The 12,029-nt window shown below is 40.6% G+C and overlaps 1 protein-coding gene across 3 annotated transcripts in view; it reads left to right on the forward strand.

Annotated features, from left to right (window-relative positions):
- Positions 1 to 12,029, forward strand: part of LOC133403790 (VPS10 domain-containing receptor SorCS1) — a 250,256-nt gene that overhangs the window by 168,662 nt on the left and 69,565 nt on the right. For all 3 annotated transcript variants that reach the window (XM_061679044.1, XM_061679045.1, XM_061679046.1), the window contains exons 7-10: positions 2,388 to 2,506; positions 2,638 to 2,727; positions 8,398 to 8,577; positions 9,490 to 9,636. In XM_061679044.1, the coding sequence (XP_061535028.1) occupies positions 2,388 to 2,506; positions 2,638 to 2,727; positions 8,398 to 8,577; positions 9,490 to 9,636 (536 nt within the window). The remainder of the gene's footprint in view (positions 1 to 2,387; positions 2,507 to 2,637; positions 2,728 to 8,397; positions 8,578 to 9,489; positions 9,637 to 12,029) is intronic.

Raw genomic sequence — 12,029 nt, forward strand, 5'->3', positions numbered from 1 at the left:
GACTGAGTCCGCAACGCTTCTACATCCCCCTCGGGCAGGGTTTGTCCTGTGTTTTGTAGATGGGGGGGGGGGAATCCTGAATTGTATGATGGCGTCTCCCGCTCCAAAACCAATTTGGGTGGATTTTGGGGGGAAAGCGTAATCCCACGTGTGAAACATCGGAAAGCGTATGCAAAATATGTGCTCAACACAAGGTTTGTATTGGTAAGTGCGACTAACTCGTTACTTCGTACTACTAAGCAACCACGTGTAGTTGCTTTATTACATATATTGAACACAGAGACCCACACCAGGACCTCTGTACTGTGAGTTACGTATTGTTTTTTTCCCTGTTCCATCCGAAATTAAATGCAAATACGTGCATTGTGCCACACATAACTTTTTAGATTCAGCCGATGGAGGATCAACATTGCCATCTCGCGGTAAAAAGTAGAGCTACACCCACACGTTGTTTCCCGGAAGATAATTTTTATTTCTCTACCGAAAAAACAACATTTTGTAATTTTTGCAAGAATATAACTGAGTATTAATGAGGTTCATGGATAGTTTTCAAATAACAACATTGGATTTTTCATTCATCGTACTATTGCATAAGTCTGCTTATTTTGTAATAATACAAGAGTCAATTATGGAATCTGATTCGTTAATCACACCTGGATGTACGCACGAATAACAAGTGGGGTTATACACCCCGAGTCTGAGCGCTAATATACACACTTACAGTACATACAGGGGTGCAACTAAGTGGTGTGCATGCGAACTAAAAATTAAAAAACGAAATAAATGAAATTAAATCAAAAATATAAATCGCAGGCGGCGCGGTGAGCGACTGGTTAGCACATCTGCCTCACAGTTCTGAGGACCCAGGTTCAAATCCGGCCTAATATTAATACATTACACTAATTTAGCGCTTTTCTAGACACTCAAAGATTTTTTACAATTGCACACATTATTCATTCACTCCACAGTCACACCTGGTGGGAGGAAGCAACTTATGTGCGCCCCGACCCCCACCCTCTTGTTCCTCCTGTCAGTGTGGGTTGTGTGAGTGGACTCAACCTAGGCCACCCCCCTTCCACCATAAATTAGAAATAGATACCATGAACATTTCCTCACAGTATTATAAAATAAATACCAATCTACAAACGTAAAAATACAGGTATATGCAGAATGCAAGGCATGAAAGAATATATAATGTGACTAAATGAACGTCTATTGCCACAGTGATGTATATACAGGCTGTGTACCAGCTGTGAACTGGTACAGACTAAGACGAATGAAATGTAACATATTAACATATGCAAAAGACCTAAAGGGGAAAAAAACGGTTACAAGGTCATTAAACAATCAAACAAAAACAAGTAGTATTCCTCTAGTTGTACAAAAAAAAAGTAACAAACAGGACGTATGCTCATCCAGGAACGAGAGAGAGAGAGATTTTATTCCATCAGCCCTATACTCACTTTAGAGTTAACATCTTAATATAGATATGTGCATTTGCAGTATTAACTTTGAGTACCAAAAACCTATTAATAATGTCTAATATGGTGGTCACCTAACACAGGGAGAAAGGGTGGATGTTTGTGTGTGCAAGCTACAAACGTGTGTGAGGCTGAGTGTGTGTGTGTGTGTGTGTGCGTGTGTGTTTGAGAAAGTGAGAGAGAGAGAAAAGGAATTATTGAGTGTAGGCTGTTGCTCGCTTGCAATTTAACAAGAATAGTTTCCACATCCTAGCATGATATCGTCATACCAACATCTTTTATTCAAGTTATGCGAGTTTTCATTTCAGCACTCATTTACATATATATATATTTTTTTTGAAAAAATAAATAAATAGAATTCAGGTTTGAAATGCCACAAAAAGCCCAAATTGCCAAAAAGTATGAAGTTTTTGCAATATTGGTGTTTTCCAGTTAGGCAGTGCCCCTTCAAAAAAGGCTGGAAAAATAATAGAACAAGGACTCAATGCCTCTCTTTGACATCAGCACAACAGAGAAAGGCCAATCATACAAGGCCACAAAGCAACATTTGTTGTGTCAGATGTTACGATCAGAGGCTAGAGACTATCATTATTGATCATGTGCATGTGCAGAGAGCCAACACAGATTTGGCAGAGGCTAACACATAGGGACTCAAGGCAAAGAAAGCAATTGCCCTCTTTGGTCATCTATCTTTCCCTCCAACTAGCATCAAGATTAGTGAGACCACTTTGTTGACAAAAGTACTATGGAAAGGACGAAAAGGCCGTCTAGCTTTATGGGAAGGTTGTCTATCTTTATTGGTTAATACCAAGACTGATGCCTTGATGTGTGTGCGTGTGTTTGTGTGTGCGCATGTGCACGTGTGTGTGTGTGTGTTTGTGTGTGTGTGTGTGTGTTCGGGAGCAGAGGCACTGTATGTCACCTGCAAGCTGCAGAACTGCACAGATGCCAACAAGGGCAAACCATTCCCTGGCTACATTGACCCCAATTCTCTGGTGGTTCAAGATGAGTATGTGTTTGTCCAGGTGAGTGATTGTCAAGTACAGGATCACAGTGAAAACATTCTAGTGGTGTAAGATGTGAAGAATTGACGATATTTCTAAGGTCGTTGTTCAAAAGTATTTTATCATATATTTTTCTTCTCATTTGCCTGTAGGTGTCAACTACAGGGAAGCCAATCTACTATGTGTCTGCGAAGAGAGATGTCTTTACTCCAATGAAACTGCCAAAGTACACTTTTCCCAAGGTAACCAACACTGCGTGATTATTAAAAAAGAAAATTATGATCTGCTTTAATAGAATTAATTGTAGTTATACCTAGGAAAAGTCCACGCACTGCATTTTCAATATAATAGCGTCTTCAACAAATTAAGTGGGCAGTGCTGCCAATTCTTTTCCTCCAAAGTCTCATGAAAATAAGCTTTACACACTGCATAATACAGTACATGGGTAAATGTAATAGTAGCGCAGCAGAGTGCAGAGTGTTGTGTTTAAGCATTTACACAAACAGAAACCACAAGAAACACACAGTGTATTGAGATGTGTTAATTTGCAGCGTTCATGTCCGTATATAGTTGTTTGTCACATCTGCATTGAGAATTGGACATTTTCTTCTCCCAGGCTGTAGGCACTCAAAGCTCACTGCAAGGTGTTATTGGCACAGTTGGAAAAAAAACACTGACTCAGTTGCATAATCTCTGCCTGATTAACATTCATATAAGACTGACTCATGTACTACAATAAGACTGATATATAGTTAATGATTACATTCCTCTTGTCTTTTGTGCGGGGGTAGGTAGTTAAGTCATAAGTATTGTATTAGTTGTTCGAAGAGGATGATTAGAAAGAGGCAAGAGCAAAGCAAAGCAAATTTATTTGTATAACGCATTTTCTACACAAGGTAACAATCAGCTTAGCATGATTAAAAGTTTGAATCATGTAAACCACATTAACAACTCAACCAAAAACCCTGGTTCCACCGCCTCTGCACTCAACAAAAAAAAAACAAAAAAAAAAAAAAACATTAGATGCACAAAGTCATCTTAGAAACCATGGGCGATTCTAGGTTCTGACAGCGGTATATGATGTGGTGGTGGAGGTTGCCGGCAACGACGTGTACTAAATATCACGGATGTGATTTCCTACATTTTGCTGCATTTTAGGGTGACCTGGTGGAGATCCTAAAATTATTATGATGGGATCTAAATAGGGAATAAATAATACATAATCTCTTTAGCTAGCTATCCAATACATTACACACTTTTAACAATCTGGGCCCGGTTGTTCAAAACTCGGTTATTGTCTAACCATTGGTTAAGTAGACTTACCCGACCATTAACTTTAATGGCACCATTATCTTGTTGTCCATAACTCGGTTAACTTTAACCGGCTGTTAACTTGACGTGAAAATGAAAACACCTCAGGGCCCCCACTAACATTTTACCAGTTTTTTTTTAACTCTCGAGATGGCGTTCGTGGCTAACGATTCGCTTCAAACTTGGTGTATATCATCTCAATACGTGGGACATTAAAAGTTAGAAAAATAACATACATTTCATAGATTTATTCAGTAAATAAGACATGACTGTGATCTATTTGGGCATTTAAATGATCTTACATAATGAAGTGAAAAACAAATATTGGAAATAGATTGCATCTGTATGAAGCACCCGTAAAATGTCTACATTGTCCTTGTCCACGGTAACTTGAACAGCCTAAAATTGTATTCAATTAGATATAATAATATAAGTTCAAATATATATAACAAGGCAAAAGAATTAGCTCATGCATTTATGAAGAATAGTTGATTATGTCCCACAATTAAGTCAGTTTTTCAGTAAGAGATATTGACAGAATCATATTACATCCATGCTGCTTTCTGCTGTAAAGTTTGTTCGGACATTGAGTTTCTCTGTTCACTGGATCATTGAATACCATTTGAAGTTAGTTCAAAGAGACATGGCAATGCTGATGCATTTTATATAAATATATGTAAAAGTCATTACTGTTTGTATTGATTATTGTGTTTCAAAATACAATAAATACATTTTTTAAAAAGCAATAGAAAGTACAATGCAACCTAAACTGGCATTCATTATAATAATGATAAAACAGATCCATCCTTATCAAAATTAAACATGGGGTATGGTAATTATTGCTTGATATGAAGCATAAAATCAATGAATCGTCTATAAAATCTCTGGTGATTGTAGGTGATGCCCTTTCTCTGTATTCAATCTAAAGTACAAAACAGAGAGCTGTATGTGTTTGGAACATTAATATTAATAATAAATAATTAATAAATTCTGTGAATTTCATTTCAATATGATTTTTTGTGCGAAATGGCCGGGGTCTGCTCACGACAGTTTTTTCGCTAAACCGGAAGTCAACAAAATGAGGACTTGTGGGATATATTGGCGCTGACCAGTGACGTGGTTTATTGTCAGAAAAGCACGTACCTTTTGTAAAAGTTTAACCTCAGTTAAACTCATAATACCAATATGATTATTTCATCCTAGAGGAAAGGAATATTAAAAACATTTTGGCGAGTCTGTCGCACTTTTAAAGAAGAAATACATTGTTTATAACATTTTCATTTGAGTAATAGACAACAATGTTTTAAATGTACTATATACTTGTGATTTTTCTTTTGTCCGGTCCAAGATTCTGTGTCCTTTAGTTTCGTAGTTACTATGCTGTTCCATGCTGAGCCAATCGATGGCAGTGTGAGCTAAAAAAATGCAGTTCTGATCCACTAAAGCACTGTGTCGAACTCAAGGCCCAGGGGCCACATCCGGCCCACCACACCATTTTATGTGGCCCGCGAAACCAAATTGTTTGAATCAAATTCTAGGATTCTTGCTCAAATCTGTACCAACTTTTCAAATTGTAGGATGGAATAACAACGTTGAGATATTACAGGTATATTCCACGTATTTTTTGTTACCAAACCCATTGTTTTACAGTAACTTGATCAGTAGTTGAACAAACAATTATTCCTGACTTCTGTTTTCAAATAGAGTTATCCATCAATTTGTTGTGTGGACGAAAATGTAACTCTGCAGTGCCAAACCATGAGTATGTGGGGCTCCACTGATTTTTCATGATGCGATGAAACTTTTATATGGTTATAAAGTCATAATGGCCCTCTGAGGGTAATTGTACCAACAATGTGGCCCGTGACAAGAATGAGTTTGACACCCCTGCACTAAAGTGATGGAAATGATGGAAATGAACTTGATTAACAAATGAGAGGTATCTGAAATTCCTTTGAGTGATTTGCACTCAAACAATAATGACGAATGTTGTATTTTATACTTTTTCGCATTTACACAGTTGCTGAAACACATCGATTTTCAATGTAAACTATACATGGTAAATATGGAAAATGGACATGGACTTTCATGTGCAGTCGGACAGATTTTTTAAAGATCCATCCATCCATCCATCTTCTACCGCTTATCGGAGGTCGGGTCGCGGGGGCAGTAGCTTTCGCAGGGACGCCCAGACTTTCCTGTCCCCAGTCACTTCATCCAGCTCTTCCAGGCGGATCCCGAGGTGTTCCCAGGCCAGCCGAAGGACGTAGTCTCTCCAGCGTGTCTTGGGTCGTCCCCGGGGTCTCCTCCCGGTGGGACGTGCCCAGAACACCTCACCAAGGAGGCGTCCGGGAGGCAACCGAATCAGATGCCCCAGACACCTCATCTGGCTCCTCTATATGTGGAGTAGCAGCGACTCTACTCTGAGATCCTCCCGGATGACCGAGCTTCTCACCCTATCTCTAAGGGAGAGCCCGGACACCCTGCGGAGGAAACTCATTTCGGCCGCTTGTATCCGGGATCTTGTTCTTTCGTTCACGACCCACAGCTCATGACCATAGGTGAAGGTAGGAACGAAGATCGACCGGTAAATTGAGAGCTTCGCCTTTCGGCTTAGCTCCTCCTTTCCCACAACGGACCGATACAAAGTCCGCATCACTGCAGACGCTGCACCGATCCGCCTGTCGATCTCCCGTTCCATTCTTCCCTCACTCGTGAACAAGACCCCAAGATACTTGAACTCCTCCACTTGGGGCAGGATTTTTTAAAGATTCAGCAGATAAATAGTGGAAAATTTAATAAATCGGATCTAATTTTTTTAAATAATAATAATAATAATGATAATAATAATAATTCATATATATTCTCTATATTATATATAATTTTTTGACCACCTGATCATGTTCTGACCTGTTTCTCTTGCTTTCTCTCTCTATCTTCATCTCCCCCTCTTTGTGCTCTCAGTCAAAAAATACATTATAGCAACTACACAAGAAGGAAACAAAGGCAAACTCATTATCATGTAATAATCTATTGAATGTTTCATTGTTATCTCACCTGCACATGGCTGACTTCCATCCATCCATCCATTTTCTGAGCCGCTTCTCCTCACTAGGGTCGCGGGCGTGCTGGAGCCTATCCCAGCTGTCATCGGCCAGGAGGCGGGGTACACCCTGAACTGGTTGCCAGCCAATCGCAGGGCACATAGAAACAAACAACCATTCACACTCACAGTCACACCTACGGGCAATTTAGAGTCTCCAATTAATGCATGTTTTTGGGATGTGGGAGGAAACCGGAGTGCCCGGAGAAAACCCACACAGGCACGGGGAGAACATGCAAACTCCACACAGGCGGGGCCGGGGATTGAACCCCGGTCCTCAGAACTGTGAGACTGACGCTCTAACCAGTCGGCCACCGTGCCGCCTGGCTGACTTCCATTAAAAAAAAAAAAAAAAAAAAAAAAAAAAAAAAAAAAAAGAACATGTCCATATGTATATGGAAAAGCAGAAATTTTCAAACAGTGTTTCATAAGGTGTCCTGTTGTACACTCTCCATCATAAACAGTATGATTTTGCTGTGGGGAAAATGAAATTAAGGACAAAGTCATAGGATAGGCTAAGGCAAATTTTGGGTGGTCTTGAGCCCACCCAAAATAAGGCTGATCAAGCCACAGTTAGAAATGTAAAAAATAAATGTAATGCTCCGGAAGAAAACGATTTGACAATCATAGATATTATTTTGTTATTCATTACATTTATTTAGTTTGCTGTTCTGAACGTAGGGTATTCTTTGGATTCATAGTTGTCTACTACATATGTTTTACTGAACAAAGGTCAGTTCAATTCGTATCACTGTTATCAGTACTTGCGACCGCAAGAAATTTAATAAATTCTGATGAAGTCAATGTCATTTAAAAGATGATTAATTGTTGAATTCAAGATGCAGGTGGCAGGAATACAAGCAAGGTGAATCTAGGGGCAGAAAGTAATCCACAATGGGGATGGAGAAGTAGTCCACATTGGAGATGGGGGAGTCTGTGAGGCTGAGGGGGTACCGTGGGGCCAGAGTTGATGGACCCCCTCACCCCCTTCCAGCCCTCCTCACCCCCACACACACATACACACTCTTTGTAGAAGTGCCCCTGTTTTAGGCAAAGTGGCCCTCTATGTGGGGCAGAGTTGCCCTCTGCCACCCCCCCAAAAAAAAAAAAAAAACTGCACTCCCCCCCCCCTTTCAACAAAATGATTTAGGATGGTCTCAGCCACTTTTGACTGAAAAAGTTGGTGTACAGGGAGAAGAGCCACGGGGGAAAGTACACAACCTTGAGAGGGTCCACTGCTGTCCTGTACCACACCACAGTTCCTTTGTGTTTTTCTGCTTTTTTGTGCACACATGGATTCAGGTTATTGTGTCTCAGAAAATAAGCCAGTATACACTGTCAATCGACAATAAACATCTCAAATGTTTAGATCAAACTCACTCATTTCACACGTACATATGCAGTGAGTTGTCGTGTATTATTATCACAATTTTCCCTTTAATAAAAACATATATAGAACAAAAGGGCATAATTTTGAATGGCTTTACCTTTCTTGCAGGACTTGCATGTCATCAGTACGGACGAAAATCGAGTAGTGGCAGCTATACAGGAGTGGAACCAGAATGAAACCTATAATTTGTATGTGTCTGACACATCAGGTGTCTTTTACACTCTGGCTTTGGAGAATGTTGTCAGTAGCATGGGCCCTGAAGGAAACGTCATGGTTGATCTATATGAGGTAAACACACCATTTATTTTATGATCTATTGAATTATGCCTTATTACAGTATATCATGTAAATAATTCTCATGAGCTACTTTAGTATGTTACTGTAGTAGAGGTCCGTTCATCAATATTATCGAGGATGTACCACATGGCTGGATATGAAGAAGAATAATTATTTTTTCTAAATTACACAATTTTATATAACAAAATTAATTACAACTATGTGTGTTGTTTTTGTCCTTGTCTTTAAAACACATTGTGTGAATGTAAAAGATTGGTTTCGATGCTTAGATTATACATGTGTATGCTGATGTAAAAATACAACTATTAACACCAACAGAAATATAACCTAATCCAAAAATGTTAAAGTTAGTCCTAATGTTGGGGCTCCGATGTATAATTTACAGAAAAATCAACAACACATACAGTATCAAATTATTCAAAAAAAGAAGAAAAAAATTGTGCAGCTGAGGATGCTGCTCATGTCTTGCTTTGGACCTGGCTAAGGAATCGAATCCAGTGTCTTGATTGGGGTCACCACCCGGAATGTAAGATATTCTATATCCCTCCTCTGGGGCAGATTGAAGTGCGTGCCAGTTATGAAAATGACGTTTCATTGCCTGATGCAACTGCCTCTGACTCACTTCAGTATCCCAAAGCTACTCCTCCTCGAGCAAGCAGTCAGAATCATTTTTCAAACACATTGGGTCTTTATAAATCCACAGATAGTCCATCCATCATTTGCTGTTCAGTGTTTGTAGCTAAATTTGGTTACAAAAGAGAATACAAAAGAGGCAAGCTGTGTAAATGTGTTACTTTTGCACTGGAGATTGTCCTTCCAGTGTAATTGCTTTCATTTTCACTAGTATGGCTATGAGGGAAATAATTCAGTTAAGCCTGTACTGTGTATTTTCTGCTTTTACAGGTGGCAGGAATAAAAGGCATGTTCTTGGCCAACAAAAAGGCAGATAAGCAAGTGAAGACACATATTACCTACAATCGAGGCAGAGACTGGAGGTTATTGCAGCCTCCAAGCAAAGACCTGCAAGGCAATAGCATACACTGTATGCCAGTAAGTGTCTGCATTTATATATCACTCTATCCATTTTCTATACCACTTAGTTCTCATAAAGATCATGGGGCAGCTGGAACATATCCCAGCTGACTACAGATGAGAGGTGGAGTACAGTGGACTGGTGGAGTCTAGGAGTATATAGCTGAAAGTCAATGTTTTATCTTGTATGTGAGCCTTTGGAATCACCTGGATTTCAGCAAAAATTGGTTATAATTGTGATCTGATATTCATTTAAGTTTATATACACACTGTACTTTATTTGTTAAGGACTGTGCTGTATAAGCGATAAATAAATAACACCATGAACAGAGAGGTCTACACCCACATAGAGTCCATTACAGTGGGCCAGCCAGGTGGTGACAAAGACATGGGCTACTGTTTCAAAATGCTGGTTTGGGAGGATTGACTTGACTTTGGACAGCTGAATGAAGTGGACTTGACAACTCCCCTGATCTGGCTGTCAACTTCCAGATCAACATCCAACTTGACACCGATATTAAAGATCTTTGGCTTGGTCAGAGTTGCCAAGGAACCGATATCCACCGTGACATTCCTAGGCGTGCCACCAAAGACCATTATTTCTGTCCTGTTGTTATTGCAACTTAAAATGTTCAGAGCCAGCCAGGCTTTTATATCATCAAGACAGTTCAGCAATGGGATAAGATTCTTTTTTGGAGGCACATTTTTTATTCAGTTTGAATGTCTGGATAAAAGTGGAAGGAACTTCCATGTTTCCTAATTAAGGAGCCAAGTACAAGCAATTCGAGGGAGAAGAAAAGAGGACCTAGAACTGATCCCTGTGGGACCCCACATGTGAGGGGAGCTGAGGAGGAAAAAAAGTCTGACACAGAAGGTCCTGTCTGCCAAGTACCGCCTTAACCACTCCAATGCTTTGCCCCTGATGCCCACACACTGCTCCAGGCGGGAGATCAGGAGGTCATCGTCAACAGTGTCAATTGCAGCAGTTAAATCTAAAAGAACAAGGATAACAGAGTCAAATGTGGCATATTCCAATGATATGCTCTGTGTCAGCTGCTATTTTCCATAGGTCTGAACACCCTCAGTCAGATAATCCCCACGAGTGGTTTCGGTTCAGAAGTGGTTCAGCCATCTCCTCTACATGGATGCCATGTATATGCCAAGAACAGAGTGTGACATCGACTACCTGATCTACCTCACAAGGATATACAGCAATGACTTTGGAATGTTATTCGGATTAGATAAATCCGGACAAATTATATCTAGACGAAGGGGGATGAACTAAAGGGATAGAACTCCAAGATGGCAGCATAACAGATGTGCATTACAACTACAAATACCTTGGAATTCCACAGGCAAATGGCAACCATGAGGAGGCAGCTCGAAGGACAGCCCCAGAAAAAACCACAATAGTCAGCTTAATGTCAAGAATAAGATCCAGGCCATTAACACCTATGCCCTGCCAGTAATTAGATACCCTGATGGAATAATACCCTAGCAACTGGAAGAGATGCAAGCCACTGACCCCAAGACAAAAAAGCTCCTTACAATGCACGGAGGGTTCCACCCAAAGTCCAGCATCCTGAGGCTGTACACAAAGCGCAAAAAGGGGATGAGGACAAGCGAGCATCGCAGGCACTATCCAAGAGGAAACAACAGGTCTCCAAAGATACATAAAGAAGATGGCCCCCAGGGACGAACTACTAAATGAATGCCTTGGGTAACAGAAGCCCAGTAAGGAGAAGGAGCCAGATGGGCTGTCATGGAAAGACAAGAAGAAGTGGCTGACATCGAGAAAACATACCAGTGGCTGGAAAAGGCTTGACTGAAAGACAGCACAGAGACACTAATGGCAGCACAATAACAGGCCCTACAGAAGATCAATAGAGGTCGGGGTCTACCACAGCAGACAGCACCCCAGACGCAGGCTGTGCAAAGAAGCCCCACCGACAGTGCAGTACATCACAGCAGGGAGTAAAATGCTGGCAGGTAAGGCATACATGGAGCGGCAAGAACCTAGTAGCATGAATATTGTACCAGAACATGTGTACCAAATATAGACTGGAGGTGCCAGAATCAAGATGGCAGACATCGTACAAGGTGGTTGAGAACAACCAGGCCAAGATCCTGTGGGACTTGGTGTGACAAACTAATGGTGGCCAACCAGCAATCCCGAGTGATAGCAACATCTGGAAAAATACCAAGGACAGAAGCAAGAACACGAGAAAATGTGGATTATAGAAGGCAATATTGGTGCCCGTAGTGACTGGGGCACTGGGCAGTAACCCACAAGTTGTGAGGATGGCTCCAGCAGATTCCAGGAACAACATCCAACATCTCCGTCCACAGAGCACAACAGCTAAGATCCTACATGGAGAACAAACAAACAAACAAACACACACACACAGAAG

The sequence above is a fragment of the Phycodurus eques genome, chromosome 6 (assembly GCF_024500275.1).
Source record: "Phycodurus eques isolate BA_2022a chromosome 6, UOR_Pequ_1.1, whole genome shotgun sequence".
NCBI classification, from domain to species: domain Eukaryota; kingdom Metazoa; phylum Chordata; class Actinopteri; order Syngnathiformes; family Syngnathidae; genus Phycodurus; species Phycodurus eques.